General features: G+C 36.4%; 1 protein-coding gene across 1 annotated transcript in view; it reads left to right on the top strand.

The window, feature by feature from the left end:
* The window catches only part of LOC110102995 (protein-tyrosine sulfotransferase), a 64,618-nt gene that overhangs the window by 9,825 nt on the left and 31,154 nt on the right, over positions 1-23,639 (top strand). The window contains exons 6-8 of the mRNA XM_020831523.2: positions 2,587-2,730; positions 10,851-10,955; positions 11,054-11,201. Of these exons, the coding sequence (XP_020687182.1) occupies positions 2,587-2,730; positions 10,851-10,955; positions 11,054-11,201 (397 nt within the window). The remainder of the gene's footprint in view (positions 1-2,586; positions 2,731-10,850; positions 10,956-11,053; positions 11,202-23,639) is intronic.

Raw genomic sequence — 23,639 nt, 5'->3', positions numbered from 1 at the left:
CTATTTCACCATTAGTCTGAACAATAGATCCAAGATATCTAAAACGTGTACTCTTATTAATGACGATTGCCCAAAGTCACAAACCCCTCACTAGGTCTATTACTACTAAAATTACACTCCATATGTTCTGTTTTAGATTTACTCAAGCGAAAACATTTAGTCTTTAATGTTGACCTCCATAATTCAAGTTTACTTTCAACTCCCTCTCTAGTCTTATAAACAAAAAGAATATCATCAGCAAAAAGCATACACCAAGGTACATCCTCTTGCAAATGTGTAGTGAGATCATCCATGACTAAAGAAAAAAGATATGGGCTTAAGGCTGATCATTGATGTAACCCAATCGAAATAGGAAAATACTTGGTCAAACCACCTTGTGTTTGAACACAAGTAATAGCTCCTGCATACATATCTTTAATGATTTGAATATAAGCATTATTGACTCCTTTCTTTTCAAGAACTCTCCATAGCACTTCTCTTAGAACTTTATCATATGCTTTTTCTAAATCAATAAATATCATATGTAGATCCTCCTTATTTTCTCTATATTTATCCATCAAACCTCTTAATAAATGTATGGCTTCCATAGTCGACCTACCCGGCATGAATCCAAATTGATTTTGAGAAACATCAGTATCACACCGCAGCCTATGCTACATAACTCACTCCCATAGTTTTAAGGTATGACACATTAACTTAATACCTCTATAATTCGCACAATCTTGTACATCACCTTTATTCTTAAAAATAGGAATTAAAATGCTCATTCTCCACTCATCTGGCATCTATTTATTCTTCAAAATAGTATTAAAAAGTTTAGTAAGACATGAAATTCCTTCATCTCCTAAGCATTTCCACACCTCTATTGGAATATCATCAGGTCCAACAGCTTTTCCACTCTTCATTTTCTTTAAAGCCTCTCTAACTTCAGTTTTACTAATACACCGATAAAAACAAAAATCTTTATTTTCATTTAGGATGCTAAGGTCACTATAGTCAATCTTATTATCACAATCTTTATTAAAAAGTTTAGCAAAATATCTCATCCATCTTTGTTGAATATCATCTTCTAAGAAAAGTATTTTTTGATCTTCATCCTTAATACACTTCACTTGAACTAAATCCTTACTACTCCTATCTCTTTGTTTGGCTAACTTATACATATATCTTTCTCCCTCCTTAGTATCTAATCTATTGTATAAATCACTAAAAGCTAAGGTCTTTGCATCGCATATTGCTTTCTTAGATTTCCTTACGAGCCTCTCTATATAGAGGAAATCTCTATTTAAAAATATTTAAAAAATTCTTTTCCCTTCAACATAGTGTTAGAGTAGGGTTACTCCTAGACCTAGTTGCTAACCATTGCCCTCTTTTTCATTTTTATAATGGGATTGCAAGCTCGTTCTCTTGCTTTCTTGCATCCTTGCTACAATCCTGCACCTAATCCTGCAATACTACGACATGCTTCGCTCAAACTTGCTCACTCAACAAGGAAAGAGTGAGCAACTATGGAAGAATGGGGTGCCAATCCATGCTTGATCTACCTTTATTAAAAATTTACATACATAGTAGCAGAACAGTTGTACATTGGCAATTCTTGACTGAATACATATATCATAGGCATTTAATATAATCATTTATAACAATGTATAGCAATGCAAATAAAACATTTAAACCAAAAAAGATTCATTAGACGTTGATCTTTTCCCTCTAAATAATTTACAAGATCCAAATTTGCATATTTATATGTGACATTCAGATGCATTATTACATGATGCTCATTACAATAGATGGTACATTCAGATTTATCATTACATGATGCTCATTACAATATCCATTTAGATAATCATTGCAATACTGATAATCCAACAAACCATGGTATGACACATATGGACCAAAAGTATCTAAAATTAACACCATACATAAAATATATATCACACATGCACCTAATAACCAAATGTGCTCCATATCGACTGAACATAAAATCCTCTTTACGACTCATCTAATCCATAGAATTTTCGCAAAAGTAGTTATCAGCTAATGGGGGTGAGTTATATATAGCTTGGAGGCCGTCACCTCGATTAGGCATTAACAATCATTTTTTATACACAATTTTTAAAATTTTCTTTACTGATAGTATAGAGTGCATATCTAATGTATCCAAGCAAGAAGTCCTAACAAAATTTATGTTAACAAATAAATGTGATGTTCCCATATCGAACAACAGTCTAGCAGGTCTATCTTGCATGAAAATTATACCATGTGTTAAAGCTACATCTTGCTAGAGTTATAACAGCAACTGTAGGCCGAGTAATTTTCCACAGTTTTGTTGTGGAGAGTTTGATACACTATCGCTGGAAATAAAAGAAGTGCAAACATTAGTAGGCCAAATCAGTCCTGGCAAAATAACATAGGGATGGGGAAGTTTAAATTAACCTATCAAGAGAATCTTATTGAAAAGAAGATTCTCTTGATAGGTTAATTTAAACTTCCCATATCAAGAAATCTTCTAATTTTCAATATTTGCAGACATTTGTTTTTCACCCAAGGCTATAGTAATGCTTGCTTCTTCTGTAACTTTGTTAGAGAGATACCAGGAAGCATACTGAAGTTCGAAGCATTAAAGGCAAGCAAAATCCATATGACATGCATGAGTTTGTTATGCCTTTACATACTTTTGTTGATGACCCCATGGCACATGAAATTATTCACAATGGAGCCACCTTTCAGGTATGCTAGTTTGTTTTGATGCATTTCAACTTTGTTTTGGCCTCTTTTGTTGGTCTCTTCTTTTATGGGTTGTAGTCATCACACAAACTGATGAATCGCAGTAGAGTTTGACAGCCTTTTTGCATGCACGCAGAAACCTATCAATGTTGGATTACACTGTCTTATGGCAGCTTAAGATAGTTATCATAACTTGCTCGGCAGGGAGACCTTGCTTTGATTGTAGTTATTACTTGCCAATATTTAGTGAACTGATCCATGCCTTGCAAAACATCTATTACGACAGAGCATATCCACACTTTATTTTTTTCTACATAGGATGCAAAATCACAACTGAAAAGCACAGGATATGAATTATTTGCTATGTAGTTAGGGAAAAAAGATCTTATGATTCATTGAAATTTATTCAGTAATCAGCCTTTTATATCTTTATGACTGCAGTGTTTGTTCAAAATTAAAATTCACAAACCGAAGAAGTGAGGAGTACACCAGAAATAATTAATAAATTCATAATGTGAAGCCCTCGGTAGTATTTAGTAGAGGGAGCATGCTTGATCTAATGCTGTATGCCAAACACCATGGTCATTTAGGGGTGCTGTTTTGTAAAAAAAGAAGGAAAAAGACACCTGGCATGTTAAGTTATCAACCTTTTGGATGACTTGCCTTATTTTTAGATATATTTTTTGAAAAGTTAGTGATTCTCCCGTAGATAGAACCCAAAGATTCATTGTTCAAGAAAATTTAATTCAAGTCATTAGGAAGTTGAGACTTGATTTTTAGTGCACGTTCTAAAAAAGTTGGAGCGTTAACCCTTAAGAATTATTGGCAGCTAAAGAAGTCCATAATTACCTAAAGGTCTAGTCCATAATCATAACAGAACAAGACTAATCCATTGATGGAACATGTTGTTCTAAAAGTTGATGAGTTGTTAATTTCGGATAGGCAAATGAATGGCATGTTTATTAGATTATTTGCAAGAGAAAAAAGAGGTAGAGGAAAATACATATAATACTTCTCCATTATTCTGAATCTAAACTTTTGAAGAAATGATGAATCCTTAAAGCATAAGAGGGAGGGTATGCTCAAGCTCTATTTGTCACCCATAAATTCATGTTATTCAATAATCTAAGTCCCATTGTAATTGGTAATGGAAAGGCCTTTTATGAATGAACCTTAGATCCAATAATTGCTTAAGTATCTTTGACCAATAAGCTATTGATGTAGACAAAGGGGGGGTCAACTCATGTCCAAAATAAATCAATTTTGGCCTCCCTCAAGTTTACAAGCTCAATCAAAATTGAGCTGAAATTTTAGCTCATTTATGAACTAGTCTTTAGTTCACTTATTGAACTAAGGGTTAGCTCATTATTAGCTAACATTTTAGTTCATAATTATCTTTTTATCAAATGTACTTTTGATTGTTTTTATGTCTTTAATTATGTCCGGTTTGGAATTCCAAGAAGTGTTGTTTCCCATGTGTGGCTCCTTGGCTTCCACCATGGGCTATTATTTTTTGTGCCTTTGCCCCTTGGATTTCCGGCCGGCTGCTGGTTTTCCTAGCCTGGGTGTTTTCCCGTGGCCGTGGCCATGGTTTAAAATTGCGCAATATGAGGCTTGCCTTTGCGCAATTCCAGTAAAAAACGCCTCGATGCTTACGCCTCGAGTTTTTTTTTATGAGGCTTGCGCCTCAACTTGGATGAGGCCCACCTCGCCTCATTGGTATGAGGCTTACGCCTCACGCTATATATATTAAAACTTACATAAATCTTGAAGTAAATGCCCGACATTGGACTCTATAGGAGAGGAGGAAGGAGAGAGAGCAGTTAGGGCAAAGGCACAAAAAACAATAGCCCATGGTGAAAGCCAAGGAGCCACACATGGGGAACAACACTTCTTGGAATTCCAAAAGCCGGTTTGAAATTCCAAGAGACAAACATAATTAAAGACATAAAAACAATAAAAAGTATATTTAATAAAAAGATAATTATGAACTAAAATGTTAGCTAATAATGAGTTAATCCTTAGTTCAATAAGCGAACTAAAGACCAGCTCATAAATGAGCTAAAATTTCAGCTCAATTTTGATTGAGCTTGTAAAGTCGAGGGATGCCAAAATTGATTTATTTTGGACATGAGTTGACCCCCCCTTTGTCTACATCAGCTATCATTAGAAAAAGAAAGAAATTGAAGAATATTTTAATTTTCTAAATTAAACAATGTGCGAATAAAGATTTCATTAGGTCTTCAACTTGAGCATCAAGGTTGTTTGATAAAATGAAAAAGCCATGTATTGGATGACCTACAAAGACCAGTCATGCTTGATAAATTACATCATTCTGTCAAGACATTTACTTTCCTCCAAAGAGAAAAAGTGAAAAAAATTTCTAGACAATTGGGAAAATGGTGTAGCCACTCATTATAGAAATTGTCTTAATTGCTTCAAGGAATGTGATATCTTAGTTGAATTAAAATAGTTTTTGTATCACTTAATTCTTCCATAGAGATGATGATAGCGAAAGAGTTTAAAAATACAGTGATTTGCAAAAATTTCACTTATAGGTGCAACAATAATACGTACTATAGGCTCGAGGATACCCGACTAAGTAATAGAGTTTCAACATTAAACGTATGGCCAATGATAATGTTAAAAGGCAAAGCATGTACTACATATTAGATCCCTATTATTTATAAAAATAATAAATATTTTTGGCGCTGAAAGGAAAAGATAAGTAAGTGGGGGTGCAGAAAATGCAATAAAGATAGATAAACTTAGATCATAGCCTTATACGAAAGCTTTATAAACATTTAGATGAGATTGTATTAGAGTTACATATCTTCTTCATGTAAATCAACATTTAATTTATGCAATTGTTCATTACTAGGATAGTAATCTTCAAGAGGATCTCGATGATACCCATTGTCTATGATCCTTTTTTAAGATTGTTATTGGTTTTGATTATCTCTATAGCTATCTGGTTTCTACCCTGCTCATTTTGAGGGTCATGATTATCATGGCTTACCATAGGGATGTTTCTAATCGGTTGAGAAGGTCTAAGAGGTTTATTAGGATTTTTGTTGGAGTCTCTTGATAGGTATATTATAATGAAATTTTTCCTTTATATCATCTATGGTATCCGACTGAAGTTAAAAGGCTTCTATAAGGTGGATTGTTAATGGGGTTTGTTAAGCAAGGGAGGAACACCACAAGAGGTTCATTCTTTCGTATTTTTAATTTGATTCATTTAAAATTTAAGTTTTTCATTTGAACAAACATTTTCTTCAATTTTTTCAATTATTAAATTTATTTTCTAAATTTTTCTGAACTTATCTCGCTTACATTCCATATTTTTTTCACATTATCTATCCCGCATTTATCTTGTTCTATTAGTTGTGACAACATCCCATATTTCCCTCTTAAGGCTTAAGATTCATGAAAATATGTAGCAACGCTGAAAACCAACCTTAGAATGAGATATCAAATGCAGCTAGCAGCATGATCATATAGGCAATATGATAATGAATCAATTGCTGACTTTAAAATTCGATTGCATATGAAATTCAAATATTAAAATTTCAGTTTCAGTACATATAAGTGAAAGCAATAGTCCAATTTCGACTATGATCCATCTATATAGAAATTAACAACACAATCTAGTTAAATTTAAGAAAAATTTTTGCTAGGAAAAGCCTTAGCATCAGTTATGATTATCGTGGCTTTTATTGAAGTTCAAGTGGAGCTTCCTAAAGCATAAACCTTTGCATGGTTCTAGGTTTTCTCAATAACATATGCCAAGTCCAATTTCCATATGTATTCAATACATGCTGGGGAGCACAGTTAAATTTCGGGCTTGTAGTTTAACTGGGTTTGGTGCAGGAGATTTTCATATGATTATCATCAACCTTGAAGAAGGAAGATGAGGCTAGAGATTTTCAGATGAATAAACCTGAAGAAAGATGTCTTGAATAAACATTAAAAAAAACTCTCTTATCTTTCTGATGTGAATCCACCATGCGATGAGATGTGAACTGCACTTAAAATTAATAGAAATATTGAATCAAAGCTTGCTACTAAAACTTTATGCGTAATCAATTGAAGTCCAAGAATTAGAAGACGAATGATAAAGTAACAACAAGAAATCACAGTCAGAGATTAAAAAGCTTTTCAAAATAACATCAAAACTTCAAGTAATGCGAATAGCTAAAATTTACCAAAGCCCCAAATTTAAAATTTAGATCCTTCACCTTAGGATCCGTCACTCAATTTGAAGTGGAGGCTTAGCGGAAAAGGACCGTAAGTAGGCTTAGCGGAAAAGGACCGTAAGTAGGCTTAGCGACGCTACGAGTAGACAAGTGATCTTGAGAGGACTTGTCGCCGGGATGGAGGTCGGGTTCGGAGGAACGGGTGGACGGCTTTCGATGATCCACGTATAGACGGAGAAATGATCGTCTATGGAGTCCACGAGAGCTGGTAAGATCCGGTCCAAGTATTCTTCGGGGGTGTCGTCGAAGTCGAATCCCACGTCGAAGAAGGGTGAATGGAGAATGTCGACTCTTCCGTTGTGGTCGTATTCAAATCCGAAATTCCATTCGGGTTCATCCATGCATGGCGGTAGTGAGCGAAGAAACCCAACGAGGGGAAGCAAGGAGGCAAGCCGTGAACCAAGGAGGGGGGAAAGGAGGAGGACAGTCACGGGTTTGGGGGGGGGGGAATGCTTGGGCGGGTGGAGCTATGGGAGAGAAACTTAAAATTTGAAATTGGATTCAGATTTTCCCAAATAGGAGATCTCCTAAATTTAATTTCAGAATTTGAGGTTTGAAATTAGAATTAGGAGGGAAAGAGTTAAAAGAGCAATTAAGAAAATTAATAGGGGAGAAAGAGAGGGAGGTGGCCGGCCAAAGAGAGAGGTGAGGAGTTTGGGGGAATAAACAAGCGGGGACCACTAGGTTAATTAACTAATTAAAATCTGAATTTAAATAGATTAGGTAACCTCCCAATTCGAATGCAAGCAAGAAGGAAACGAATTTGAAATTTGAAAGTGGCTGTAATCTCTTTGATTAACTTCCCTAATTGAATAGGTGCCAATTAGGAAAGTGGCTGAATCCAGGGGTTGGGAGTTCACGTGACAGGGAATTCCGTGGGTTGAAGTCGCGGGACAAGCCAGGGCTTTGGATCCGGCAACCTGGACATGCGGGCAAGCCTGGACGGTGGAGCAGATCCGGCGGTGGCCCTAGGGATGGCCGTGGGGCTTCAGTCGGCGGCCTGGGAGGGCGAGGGGAAGGTGGCGACAAGGCTGCTGGCCGACTGGAGGCGGGGCAGCTGCAGGTCGGTGGGCGGTTGGATTGCTTGGAAGGGGCGGCGGCAGAGCAAGGGGAGGGAGAAATGGTAGAAAACGAAATATTGGGGAACTCCAAAGGGAATTCCAAACTCCACAAATGCTTTGATCCAAATCTCCACGCCGACGAAATGATCAAAAGAACTAACGAAAGTTGTAGAACAAGAACACCTAGAACGCACTAAGAGATCTAGTTTTCCCCTACGAACTCACAAAGAGATCGAGGAGGGTGAACTCACAAAGAGAACATAAGTGGCAAATTTCATTTCATCAAAAACTAAAAAAAATTACAATGCATATTGCTTCATATAAGGAGGCTCAAACTGAAAGAAAAGAAAAGACATAAACGCTCTCGGGGCTACATAAGTCAAACAATGCCCTCAGGGGCAAACTAGGAAAACTAAGAAAATAATACATGACATAAGCTGTAAAACTCAAAAGTAGAGGCTCTGGATCGTAGCCGTCGATCTGCGCCGTCGGCGATGGTACACGTGTCGAAATCTGATGTCCCCATCACTTTCTTTTGCTCTCTCTTCCTTTTTTGCTAACAGAAAAGGCTCGTCTACTTACGGAAAAAGTTTAGAAGGAGAGAGTTCAGTGCATGCGGAGGTGGATGCCAAGTGGGGGTTTAGAGTTTGTTGGTTATTATGATTTGAAATTTCATGCAAGAATTGGTTAAGAGTGTTACATTTATAAGATTAGGTCTAGGGTTAGTTAGAATTGGATTAGGTTGCTTAATTAAGTGGAGAAATTTTAGGAAAGGAGTAGTTGGTTCGAAATTTTAATTTGAAGTCCATTTTAGAGTTTGCTTTGAACAAAATTTTCATTACTTTGTTTTTCACAATGATGCCACTTTCATTTCGCTATGATTTTTTCACTACTTTTCAGAATTTTTTGTTGTTGGAAGGTGTGTTTTACAACCATATTTGCTAGATTGTGGTATCTCTAAGTTGTTGTCCAATATTTTTAAAAAAATTATAATGCATATAACCACGTGTAAAAAAGTTGCTTTCCCATACCATTTCGCAACTACATTTACAAAAAGCAGCAGCTGCCCCAAATGTACCCTTAAATGTGGTTTTTGAGGCAATTTAATAGATAGTTGGATGGTTGTGAATATGAATTTGAGCTTTAAATTTAAATTCAAATTGAAAAACATATTTGATGGATGAATTATGGATAATTATGTGCCTTCCAATGGGTCCATGGTTTGAGTTATTTGTTGAGAAAGTTTGAAATTTTAAATTTTAAAGTTTTGATGTCGATAATGTTCTGATCAACTGAATGGAGAGCTGTTGTAGAAATTTCTTGTTGCTGGAAAAGCAATTAGTGGTTGGTTTTCAGGGGTTTGCAGAGACACCAGTCGTACTGCTGCTACAAAATAGCAGTAAACAAAAGAATAGCAAAGTATGAATTTTGCACTATAGTAAATGGAAAAAAAAAACAATTGGCAAAGGGGCAGAGCAACTGAGCAACACAAATGGACAGGAAAATTATAGTGAAAACAAATTAAAATTTTGAAAACAATTGCAAAACCGCAGGGGATTGGGAATTCTACAAGTGAGCCAATAAAAAATAAAAATTGCAATGACACGGGAATTTTTTTTCCAAAGCCTAAGTGATTAAGATTGGAAGCTGGATGGTCAATCTATTGGGGAATTTGAGAGAGAAAAAGGTTGAAGGATAAAGAAGAACATATACAATAAAACCTCAAGCTATTGATGTGGAATCCTTTAAGCTTTTGAGGAAGCGTTGAATCCTTAAAGCACAGGAGGGAGGAAATCCATCTAGACAACCAGAACTCCTTTTCTTCAATAATTCAATTTTGATTAGAAAGATTATGAAAATGTTTTTTATAGGTCCCCATACAATAAGTGTTGACATCCTTGATAAATAAACTAATGACAAATAAAAAAGTAATTGAAGAATATTTAATTTACTTGGACTCAAAAACTCATGACAAATAAAAAATAATTAAAGAATATTTAATTTGCTTGATGAATCAAAGTGTAATAAATTTTTTATCAACTTTATCATAAAGGTATTCAAATAAAGTGATAAAAGTTCAGTAGCGGATTTGCAGTAATCCCTATCCTTCTTGCTGGTTTGCATCACCTGCTCTTGTGATGTGCTGTTAAAACTTGTTCATGAATCGGGAACCTAAGTGGTATCTAATGATTCTTATCATGCAATGTAAGTCGAACAATTTTTTTCCTAAATGGCTGGTAAGGAAACTTTCTACTGAAAAATGAGCTACACAACGAGTTATGCTAGAAAACCTTGATGTATTATGGTCTTGCTATTAAATAATAAAGTTGGAAGTTTGCTGATGTGGAAGTATCATTTGAGTTTTGGCTGGTTTTTCTGTTTTAAAAAGAAAAATGAATTCATTTAGGACTGCTAACTCTTCTTATTGTCATTGTTTTACTACCCCTTGCACTATAATGCAGCACCTATGATATTTTTCTATTCGTTGGACTCCTTATATTGAGTAATATGTTGAATTTTCTGGTATTAATTACATTTTGGCTTCGTTTGGGACTACTTTTTTATTGTATCTTAAAACAGAGTTTTATACAAAAATTTAAATTTTTATATGAAAACTCTGTTTTAAAAAGCAATAAAGAAGTCGTCCGAAATGAAGCCTTCATCAGCTTATCTTTTTAGTGCAATTGATACTTTATGAGGAAGGCATCTCAATTTCCATAGTTTCAGATATCTGTTTTGAAGTTTATTGGAATTCAAGATATTTGACTTGGGGCATATTTCCTAACTTTTTGTCCTTTTACAGTTAGCCGGGTTAACAAACAATTCGTTCCTTGCTGAAGCTCCTAAAATACGGCGCTGTGTTAGAAGGCACCCAAACCTCGATCACTATGTTTTAGAAGTAGCTAAGGTGAGGGGAATAAAAGTTGAGGTCTCTGTTGGCCACTGCATATGCAGATAAGCTTTTAAATTCATTTTGCTTGTTAATTAGTTGCAAAAATGTTCCAGGGTAGATTGGATCATATGTTGTATATTGGACTCACCGAAGATCACAAAGAGTCAGCAACAATATTTGCCAATATGGTTGGTTCACAAGTACTTTCTCAGTCAGAAGCACTAAGCTCCCTTGGTGAAGAAGTAACATCTAATAAAACAGGCAAGAAATTTTAAGTTAGAATTTGCCTTCATATGGAAAGTTAAGAGTAGGAATCAGCGTATAGTTTCGTCATACATATGACGTGAAACTTTGACTGAATAAATAGAGAAACATGTTTCATATAGATGTATATTTGCTGATATAGTTATAGTTTTTCGTTTGTTTTTTCAAGTCATGAAGTGAGGATTACATAAGAAAATTGCCATTGCATTGAAGTTTAGTCTTACAGTATTTTAGCTGAGATTTGAACCTTTGACATAAACTTTGGAGGTCAAAGGAAAAACCACTGATGAATTATAATTATTTTGGGCTGTTTGGGCCACTTTAAAATTAATATTATTAAAACTAACCACAATAATATTTTGAGGTCAAAGGCAAAATCACAATATTATTAAAATTAACCTAAGGGCTGTTTTGGGTCACCTTCTATATCTTTTTTTATTTGTTTTTTTTTTTATATATTTTGATTTGAAATAAAAAAATATTTGGTATCATAAATATGTATTATTTTTTGTTTTGATTTAATATCACATAAATTGATTCATTTGGCAAGGTGGTGGGGTGGTGTTGGTAGGTGGTTTTGATGAGCGTCCGACATTTGGTTGTAGATGGCAGTGGGGTTGGTGGCCGGTAGTGGGGGTAAGCAAAAGAGGCGACTTCGGTGGCCGGTGATGATAATGGCTGTAGTGGCTGACTAGTTAAGGTGGTTTTCATTAAAAAGTGAAAACGCCTATAATCTATTAAAAAAAAAAACAATTAAAAGACATAAACCAAACATTTTTTTTAAAAACAAAAATAGAAAATGGTTCCAAATGAGTCCTAAAGTTTAGTATTTGTTAAGCATGTTTTATTTATGAAATATGTATTATTACCATCCTTTCTAGTCATAACTTATTTAAGGTAAGTGCTTTGAGCCCCAAGTCAATTTTTTTTCTAAAAGCATAGTTTTATAATTAGTTAATGATATGAATATAACATGTGGCAATTATGAAGAATTGCTGGTGAAAAAGTAAAAATCACTACAAAACTACATATAACATGATGGCATTGTTTGAGGAATCCTTCAATAGAAAAGGAAAACTACATAATCACTCATTTGCAACATCTTGCTTGAAGTTTGTTGATGCGGATAACTAGATAGAAAAAGCCACAAGGGGAGATGGCACCAGGATAAGTAGAACATTTCTCGATTCAAAACTTAGAATGCTAACATCCAAACAAACATCGAAACAAACAAAACCCAAACAAACGAAAATTAAATTAAAAATAAAAACAACTGCCCTCATAACAACCGACTAGCGGTTTCCTCACAGGCAACGAAATAGTAGGTAATATAAAAGATGTGCTAAAGGGCATGCAAACCAAGGGTCCACCACAGCTACAAGGGGCAACGTCCACCAAAACTCCTCCAGCAAATACTACCAAACCGGCCAACCAACACCTCCAATAGCTCAAGAAGAAAGATACAAGTGAAGTGGAACCTGCGGAGAGAAGAAAGAGATAAGAAGCCCTAGACGAATTTGAAGAGAGGAAGAGAGAAATGGAACAAGCTCTCAAGCTTTTCCAAGAAGAAACCCTCAGGTTTTCTTAGAGAACTTAGCTCAACAATCAACATTCTTTTATGCATCAAAATATCTCATATTTATAGAAGAAAAGGGGCAGCCAAGTAGCCAAAACCACCTCCAATCAATCGAATCAGGATAGGGGAAATGGAAGGTCAGCAGGCGGTCCAGAAGCAGCACCTGAAGAGCCAAAAGTGGGACAGGAACGGACGACCAGGGGACCAGAACAGGCAACCAGGGGAGAAGAACCAGCCATGGGATAGGAGCCAGGCGGGGAAAACTGAAGGGCCACAGAGAAGGTGAAAGAGCAAGAGTCCACTCTACATAATGAGCTGAAAGTAGGAGAACTTCCCGAAGTAATGAGCTGAAAAAACAGCAACTCAAGCATTAATCAGCTGGAACATAGCAGCCCCCAAAAACACAGCAAAAAAACCGAGCAGCCAAGCCCAAATCGAAAAGCAACCAATAGCCCAAGAACTAAGGCACCAAAATAACTAGCACACCCAACATTTGCCAAGCACAAGCACTACCTACTCATTATCATTGGATGCTTTCCATCATAGGGTAGCATCAAAAAGAAAAAACTATAGCATTCAAATTACACAAATTTTTTTTTGAAATTTGCATGCATCATTTGTTGAATTTGAGGAGTGCTGATAAATTTTTTTCTTATTTTTAATCCGCCTTATAAATGAGATTTGAGACTCACATTAGAATCATAGGGCTGCTTTGAAACATGGTAATTGACATCTTCGATACTTAGTAGAAAGTGAGGGATAATATATTAGAAGGATCATGAATTATGTTCATGCTTTCAATTGAAATATTAGGAGCATCAGAATCATAGGCCCGATAACTTTTCATAAATCCAACTTAGATCATCAAATAGCTCTTCGTTATTTGATGTGGTTTAGTCTATATAGGTGTATCAGTCAGCTTGCAAGCAAGAGGATCAATTTCTTGAAGAGGATTAGTATTATATTTATTTTAATATAGTGATATAATGAAACCCCCCTTTTTGCTATAAACAAATTCAGCTTTAGTAAAGTAATTTGGCTATCTTAAATCTCTTATGTCAAAAACTTTTTTTAAGTAGTGCTTTACCAGTTTACCTCAGAAATATCAGTTTGATCGCTTCTAATGAGCAAAAGATATTATCATATAAACTACTAGTATGATGGAGCCTAAAGTTGTATGTCTAACATAGATAAACTAAATCTCATTTAAGACTTACAACACTTTTTCAAATAAAGGTCGTGGATTTTAAGTTCACAAGTAACCTTCATGAGTTGGCATATATAGCTCTCACCCTGAAAAACAAACCTTGGATGTTTAGAAAAAGATATTACTCGAATTGCCTCATTTAGGAGAAGATGAAAGGTTATCAAGAAGAGGAGAGAATATAATTGATGAGATAGTAAGTGGTTAAGAATGCATCACCTCAAAAGTTAGCTTGAGACAATTTAGTTGTGTGCATAAATACCTAAAAGGCTTTCAGATTTATTACCGAAGTTGATCATGTTCTTGAAGGGTGAAGAGAATTTTCGACTATATTATGGAGGATGATGATGTTTGTCCCCTTCATATCCTCCTTGGATGAATTTCTCCTTCATCATCCCTTATTTGGGATGGACTTCTCATTCATCTCTCTTCTTTGGGATGGATTTCACTAGCTCTGCATTACAGTTGAAGTCCTCAAGTTCTCCCTCTGATATCATTTCAACTCTTGGGAGTAGAGTTCTTTGCATACCAAGAGAATTGCTGCAATATAATTATGAAATAATTGTCCTAAATTTTAACATATATATATATATATATATATATATATATATATATATATATATATATATGTTAAAATTTAGGACAATTATTTCATAATTATATTGCAGCAATTCTCTTGGTATGCAAAGAACTCTACTCCCAAGAGTTGAAATGATATCAGAGGGAGAACTTGAGGACTTCAACTGTAATGCAGAGCTAGTGAAATCCATCCCAAAGAAGAGAGATGAATGAGAAGTCCATCCCAAATAAGGGATGATGAAGGAGAAATTCATCCAAGGAGGATATGAAGGGGACAAACATCATCATCCTCCATAATATAGTCGAAAATTCTCTTCACCCTTCAAGAACATGATCAACTTCGGTAAAAAATCTGAAAGCCTTTTAGGTATTTATGCACACAACTAAATTGTCTCAAGCTAACTTTTGAGGTGATGCATTCTTAACCACTTACTATCTCATCAATTATATTCTCTCCTCTTCTTGATAACCTTTCATCTTCTCCTAAATGAGGCAATTCGAGTAATATCTTTTTCTAAACATCCAAGGTTTGTTTTTCAGGGTGAGAGCTATATATGCCAACTCATGAAGGTTACTTGTGAACTTAAAATCCACGACCTTTATTTGAAAAAGTGTTGTAAGTCTTAAATGAGATTTAGTTTATCTATGTTAGACATACAACTTTAGGCTCCATCATACTAGTAGTTTATATGATAATATCTTTTGCTCATTAGAAGCGATCAAACTGATATTTCTGAGGTAAACTGGTAAAGCACTACTTAAAAAAAGTTTTTGACATAAGAGATTTAAGATAGCCAAATTACTTTACTAAAGCTGAATTTGTTTATAGCAAAAAGGGGGGTTTCATTATTAACTTTAATTATGATTAATTATTCTAATTTAAATCATTATTATTAATTATGGTTAATGTTAAATTAATTAAGTTAATTATGAATTAATTATTCTAATTTAAAATAATTAATTAACTCCGAGAGCCCGCCCTCGGCACTTGTGTTGCGGCGAGTAACCACCTATGCGCGCTTTTATTAGCATGGTGGGAGGGAGCTCGTCACAGTACTTGTGGAGAGGCGGGTAATCCCCCTTAAAGTCCTGTTTTCGGCGTGCCGAGGGACCCCCTATGTACGCTTTTATTAGCGTGGTGGGAGGGAACTTGATACGACGCTTACGACGAAGGCGGGCAATCTCTGTGCACGCTTTTCTTAGCACGACGGGGCAATAAAAAAACCATTTTTTTAAAAAAATGCTTTTTAAAACCCCATGCACGCCTTTATTGGCGTGGTGGATAAAATAAAAAAAAATCACCGCCGCGGTGTCTCACAAACATCAACCGTGCACATCTTTATTGACGTGGCGGGTAGACGACCTCTTAGTTTTTCCCCTAAACAGGGGAGATGCCGGGAGGTTGCCAAAATTTTGTTTGAAATAAGACAAGGATTTGAACAAATTTTGAACAAGTGAAGACATGCTTTGGACCTAAATGAACAAATTAAAGGAGCTTAATATGATTATAATCAAATGAGCAAATGACTTAAGCTAAACTCAAGCAAGAAGAGTTTGAACTTGCTACTTGAACAAATCATAAAAGACTTAAACTTGAATCGAGTTTAGACTCAAGAAGACCACAAGGTACTCAATTTGAACTCATACTTGAACTTGCTAGTGGCACAATGTAACTACAAGGACTTGACTTAGACATTTAAACTCAAGTAAAGACTTGAGTTAGACTATAGTGGACATTGAACTTGAACTGTACAACATCAAAAGGAACTCGAACTTGAATTTGATCTTGAACTCAAAATTGAACCTACTTTGGATTTGAATTCAAAAGAATGAATCTAAGAAGATTGGACTTGAGCTTGCATGGATCATATAGAACATTATATCATACACAATATAAAGATGTAATTGATAGAGCAATAAAGATCTTGATTACATGCAAGCGATTGAACACAAAGCTCATGATGATTGAAGAACTTGCAACCATCATTCCCTCACAAATGATGTTGAAACTCATACAATTTATTGAGATTGTTACAAGAGTATATGTTTGATTGCGAGCATATATCAATGAGCAAATCCACCATACAAGTTATGAACTACTTCCAAGAGCAATGAAAGACTTATGATTCCTACATCTCATTCCAACCAATGTATTTGCAATCAAAATATGAAGCTCTCAAATGAATGTGGAAGGACCTTCATGCTAATTAGAATGCAAATATCACTAAAAATTATCTGTAAATGAGAAGTGATTGCAAGCAATGTTAGAGAATGAATAAATTCTCTAGTTCTCATCCTTAAGCGTTGACCACGCAAGTAAAAATCAACGGAAGAATGTAATAGCATGCTTGCAATTTGCTATACAAGACTTCCAATTGATATTAAGAGATTATTATTTCAATCGGAAGACAAATGTCATTGAGCAAACTTATCACACATGATTTAAATCATCTTCATATGGTAGCAAAGGACTTGTCACATTCAACATGGTTCATCTATGAGCGGAAATCAAATGAGAGATGATAATCCTAATTACTCAATTAAGCTTCAATGAATGATGGATAGTTGAATGAAAGAATATTTTCAAAAGGCATCGGCAAGGAAAGATAACATGAAGTTTTCCACAGTGCTTAAAACCTTCAGTGCACTTAAATGAATATTGACAAACAAATGAACTTGTGATACGACTTGCTTGCAAGAAAAGACTAAATGGAAGAAACAACGACAATCAGTCATAACATTTGTATCAATCATATGGAAGAGATACTAATCCAATAACATAGCACACTAAAAGAAGCCACGAAGAATATGATTGGTACTGGTTAGCTCGTAGCTAATGATGGCTAGTTCATGACTCATGAAGACTAGTATGATTACAAGGTCGATAATCTGCTTGTAGTTAGTGATGATAGATGCATGCAATAAAAGTGATCATTCCCCAATATTGATGCAACAATCTATCTACAAATAAAGGCAAAAGATACATAGAAAATGCAAATACCTATGATCCCTTACAATAGATCCTGTCACGACCCGGCCCGGTGAGCTCGCGTAGGCGAGGCGGGAACAGAGGTCGGACGGTAGGTTAAATTATCTAATATCTAAATCTATCAATTCCCTAAATAAATCATTGAGCGCCCCGTCGCCTTGCGTGCGTCCGCCCTCCCTTCCGTGCGCCTTCTCTCGGTTTCGGCCGCACGGATCGAATGAGGGACCGAATAAAATTCGGTCCCTTAAAGCTTTGGTGGTTTAGGGATTTTGCAATTGACCATTTTACCCTCACTTAAACATTCCAAGCAATAATAACCTCTAAGGGTATTATTGGTATTATGAAACTTATATGAATTTTAAATCCTAAATTAAACAAAATTAAATACAAGTTTTATATATCAAATTTCTTAGAATTTTGCGTAGAATTTTTCAAAATTATTTCCATCGAAATCTGACAACATTGAATTTTTCACTTAAAACTCGTCATGGCGCTTTGAAAACCGTGCAATGTCTAAAACGGCATTTTTAGGGTTTTCACAGATCCGCTATATGCACCATATCTCATTTGTGGACAAATACGAAAGAGACTATAACAAACACAAGCTTCCGCAAATCGTCGTAGGAGACTTGCCTTATGTATTATATGCCATTCACGAGCCGAATGCCAAAGGACTACAACAAATGCAAGCTCCGACAAGTCATTCTGGGAAATTCGTTGTACACAGTATATTATCTATAAGCAAATATGAAATTACTACAATGAATGCAAAGCGTCAAAAAAATCATAAAGCAGGAGACTCGTTAGTGCACTACAATCCACCTGCAGAAAGCAACGAGTAGTGCACGACAGTCTACCTGTACGATGCAGCGAACAACTCTATTCAGAAGCTGCTACGCCACGCCACCGGATTCGCAACTTCTATGCAAGCGACAGAAGGAAGTACCCCCGCACGTGCACAGTAGTTTGTATACACATAGGTACACTAAAAGGGGTAAAAGCAATCATGAAACCCGCATGGACCCCGATGAGCGTGTTATTGATACACACATGACGTCTAGGGATGTTTTGCGGGCCGACAAGTGAATTCAAGTTCGAACTCGATCATTCTATACGGATCAATAGTAGTCAACAGGGTTCGAACCATCAAATACATACACGGTTGTGGCGACCGGTGTATTTGTTTTAATGCATTCATATTAAACATTTAAGGCCTATAATCAAGAGAATTCCTTAACAAGGGCATAAAGCCTACGAAACCCGATCCTCCTAAGTATGTAAGTAGAGGAGTAGACAGAGTCCAAACCATTCAGATAAATATACGGTCACGAATTTGATCGGAATATTTATTTTATATATTCATATTAGGCCTTCAAGGCCTTTAACAAGAAAAATTCACAAACAAGGCACAAAGCCTACGAAATTCGATCCCCTATCAGCAAATTGATAGGGTCGACAAGGTTCAATTAACAAATGGAAATGACTCCAAACACCCCGATGATGGCCGTGTTGAATGCAGATCTCAACCGAAGGGGTTCCCAAACATTTTTAAATGTCTCCCAAATATCCAAAGTCCATTTCAAATAATTCAAAGCTCCACTTAAATACCCACAAAATCCAAACTCCACAAGTCCCAAAGTCCAGATATTTAAAATCAAAATAAATCTATCAAACACTTAAAACAAAATTCATCCACCCTCCGCAACAGTTTGCTGAGGTGGACAAATTCGAAAATAACTTCAGCTCACAAAGAGCTAATACTTGGTCGAAAATTTCACTAGGATCCATTCTCAACTAATTTCCTACCAGTAAGGACGTGGTACGTGTCCTCTAACCGGCTGTTTTGCCGCCAAATGGCATCGCAGGAAAAACGGTTATGACCCGGGGCCCTCTAAACCGAGTGGTTTTGCGACCAAATGGCACCACGAAATACCGGTTATGGCCAGAGCCAATACGTTCCTTATTGGCATCAAATCCTTGAGATATGAATCAACAGGATATGATCGATAGGGCACAATGCCCTCTGTTAGCTAAGATGGATTCAAATTTGCCCCCTTAGACAAATATCCAGCTCTGGTCTACAAGGTACCCTTGGACGAAGCAACCCATGGCTTCCAACAAGGATCCTTCTATCAGGTTGGGTCGACTACCTTCTCTGACTAAGTAGACAAGGGACCATGATGGCCCGGGACGACGGAACCATGAGATCTTGATCGGGCCTATCATCCATTCCCCCACCATCCGCTTTAAGTGTAAGATAATGAAATTTCCATTTTAAATATCAAATCTTCCAACTTCCCAAATTCCCAACTTCCAACCAATTTTCAAATTTAACATTTTCAAATACCAATATCTATTACTGTTACTATATGCCTGATACTACATATCTATGGATATAACGTATCTGCTCGATGACTAGCCTTAATTGAAAGTTCTCTCTCGTGATCGAGAGGGGTAATTAACTATAATGGCTTGCGCCTATAAGAAACTAGAACTCAGATCATAAAGTCCTCACAAAATGAGGGTGAAATCTCTAGGCAGTGTCTTATCTACAAACCCATCTGCCTTCCAAAATTTACCCTAGAACTTAATTCTGTTAAAACTCCCTCGCCGAAAAGAAAAAGCAAACAAAAAGTGGGCGGAGGCCGGGGCCGAATTTTTGGAGCCCACAGCAGATCACACTTAAATCCCACATACGAGAACTCAAAACTCAACCTCTCATTGCTTTGATGCCCCATTTGCCTCTTTCATGTACAAAAGCCAACTCCTTTGGCTTCTTCTCCCGAACTATCCTCACGCACGAAAGCTTCTTCGCTTCCCCCCTCAACCCCACAAACTCCACGCTTGCTTCCGATTTTCCTTCCTCCTTGCAGCCAAATCGTAAAACCCTATCCATCTTTCAACTCTTCCACGCACGCGAACATCTCCTACTCTTTGTTTTTCCTCACGCGAAAACTATCTCAGCTGCAACATCCCATCGACCTCTTCATGAGACCTTCGATCTCTAAACCGCGAAGCCACCAACAGAAATCTCCCAATCCCTCTTCTTCTCCGCATGTAGCTAACTCGTCTGCTGAAGCCGCAAAATCACCCTGGTCGAACCCTTCCTCTCAGCTGAAGGCTTCCATAGCGTCGAGCCCTAGCTGCATTTTCAAACAGGTACCCTGAAGGCCCATACACGCCATTCTTTGTTGTGGTAGAGTTGAAGATTTACTGCTGCGGTGTCATCTGACACCTACTATTCACGCTTTTGTCTAGCGTAGTAGATGCCCAAACTCCTGGAATTTTTCCTAAACGGGGGAGACGCCGGGAGGTTACCAAATTTTTTGGTGATCAGGGAACTTGGCTTGGACCATCGGGAACATAACTTAAAGCAATAAACCGGAATTTAATTCGATAAATGCACAATAAAATTGAAAATACAAGGTGTTTAATAATGATATAAAGTATTCAAGCGGATATCAATTGATGAACATGAAATTTGCGCCAGATAAGAAACCTTAGATGCAATTCACTTATAAGCCAGAATGCTTAATCAATCATATGCAAACGATAATATTTCCTGCATGTATATGCAAGAAAGTTGTAGTGAATGTGATTACATGCTCAATGCATCCGATAATACATTCAACTCACAAGAAAATACATCTATTTCTCATGAAAAATTGAAAAAACATAATGAATGATGCAAATTATCAATCGACATACAAGGAATGCGGCATATCTACGAGCAATGATCTGTTACATAACATGTTTATTAGCAAGACATGAAGGCAGTGGGTGACATGCAACGAAGGTGAAAATCAAAGACTTACAACAACATTAGCCACCATCCTACAAACATATACAAGAAGATTGTGATGGAGGCAATAACACGAGCATGAGTAAATATAGGAGGCATGCAACAAATATCAAATTGAAGTGCGGCCCTCTCACAATCAACACAAGTTAATATACAAGCAACCGTATCGATACATTGCAAGTGAAAGAAATCAGTGCACAGTGAACGTAATGATTTAATGCATTTGATGAGATTAAGAATTTACGGTGCAGGCAACACATCGCCTACAATCCAAGAGAATAAATTTTAATAAGTGTATATATTTGCAAGCAACATCAGAAGACTCAAGCTTAGTGTAGCTTGTTGTAATGCACACACTAGCTTTATACACGAGCAAATGTAAGAGGCTTACCATGCACACGCAGTGGTTCACCTGCAAGTGATAACAAATAACATGCAGTGGATGTTGAATCGTCCCTACGATCAGCACAACTCAATATCAGTCAAATATACCAATCCCCTACTGGTAGAAGAAGATGATACATAACAAAATGCAAATTTCTATAGGCTGTCGCAGGAATCCCGTTGTAATATTCAACATGACTCATTTACAAGCGATAATCAGCGAAGATTATAGAGAGCATGGCAACCCGCTTGCAGACAATAGTGAGAGGCAAGATGATGGTCGTGGATGTTATGATGTGTTCATATAAAATATGCTACTAATGCATGCAAGGCATCGTTCATAAGCCTAAAGCAGCAAATTGCAATAAGTATAGGCACTCGCAAGCAGCGGCAGAAAATTGAAAGCGTACACAATAGTACTGTTCTAAACAGATGTTGAAAGATGTTATACTAAATGTGACGGTCCTCTTTGAACATGGGCACACATGACGTATTATCTACAAGAGAAAATGAGACATTTGTAGTGCATACAAACATCTGCAAGGTCATTTGTAAGGGACCCATCATGCATATGATACGTCGCCTGCAAGTAATTAAGTGTGTTTATAGTATGCATGAACACTCAAATTATATATCGACAGGCAATGGATGTAACAATATTCTTATGACTAACCACCATGCGATGTTGGACAAATATGCATCAAATATAGTCTCGTATAAGTCACTATAGAATACTTGAGGATAATGATAGAAGATTTATAATGCCTACAATGATTGTTCTTACGAGCAATGATATGGGGTGTATTGCAAGCACAATGAATTCTCCTGCAAACATGAATGAGAAAGATTTGCATCTAGTGCAATACATTATTCACAGGCAAAAGCACAAAGGCTAGTGATGAATGCAAATATCCAATTGTATAAAGCAATGGGTTAATAACTACAACGCGACGCCATGACATCGGATTCACAATATCTGTACAAGTAGACATAAGCAATTACGAGCTTCCAAATAGAACACACGTGCAAATGACAGTTGTCCGCACAACTAATCAGCGCTAAACACTTTAAAACACACCCATACATACACCTCGACATGTATACATACAAACACAAATAAATGCATATGCAATCATACACCTGTATGGGCCATGACGAGCGTGTTGTATTCACACGTGACGTATGAGGATGATGCGCAGTCAAATGATAAATTCAAATTCGAGCCCGATCCTTCTATGCGAGTAGATAGGAGTCAATATGGCTCAACTATCAAATAAATGTACGGTCATAATGTCGACCATGATGTTTGTTTTATATATTCATATTAGGCCTTCAAGGAGTACAACGAACAAAATTCACTAAATAAAGGCATAAAGCCTACGAAGAAGCCGATTTTATGTCGACAAGTAGACAGAGTCGACAATGTTCAATCAATGAAATGCAACTGCCATGAATACCTCGGTGATAGTCGTCTTAAACGTAGATCTCAATCGGAGGAGTTAACTCCAAATATTTTAAATGCCATTCAAAATCCCACAAAATTCAAAAATCCAGAAATATCAAAATCCAAATCTTTAAAATGAAAAATTAATGATCAATTACTAAAAGCAAAACCCATCCATCCTCCATAACAGTTTGTTGAGGTAATAAATTTAAAAATACACTTCAGCTTACAAAGAGCAATGTCTAGTCGAGAATATCACTATAATTTATTTTCAAATTATTTCTTGCCATTAAGAATGTGACACGTGTTCTCTAACTTACGATTTTGCCGCTAAATGACACCATAGGTAAACAATTATGACCGCGGCCCTTTGAACTGGGTGGTTTGCCGCCAAATAGCACCACTAAATTACGGTCATGATCAGAGCCCGTAAGCTCCCCAATGGCAATAAATCCTT

This window comes from Dendrobium catenatum, unplaced genomic scaffold (assembly GCF_001605985.2).
Source record: "Dendrobium catenatum unplaced genomic scaffold, ASM160598v2 fragScaff_scaffold_847, whole genome shotgun sequence".
In the NCBI taxonomy this organism is placed as follows: Eukaryota; Viridiplantae; Streptophyta; class Magnoliopsida; order Asparagales; family Orchidaceae; genus Dendrobium; species Dendrobium catenatum.
This window is presented reverse-complemented; position numbering and strand designations above follow the sequence as displayed.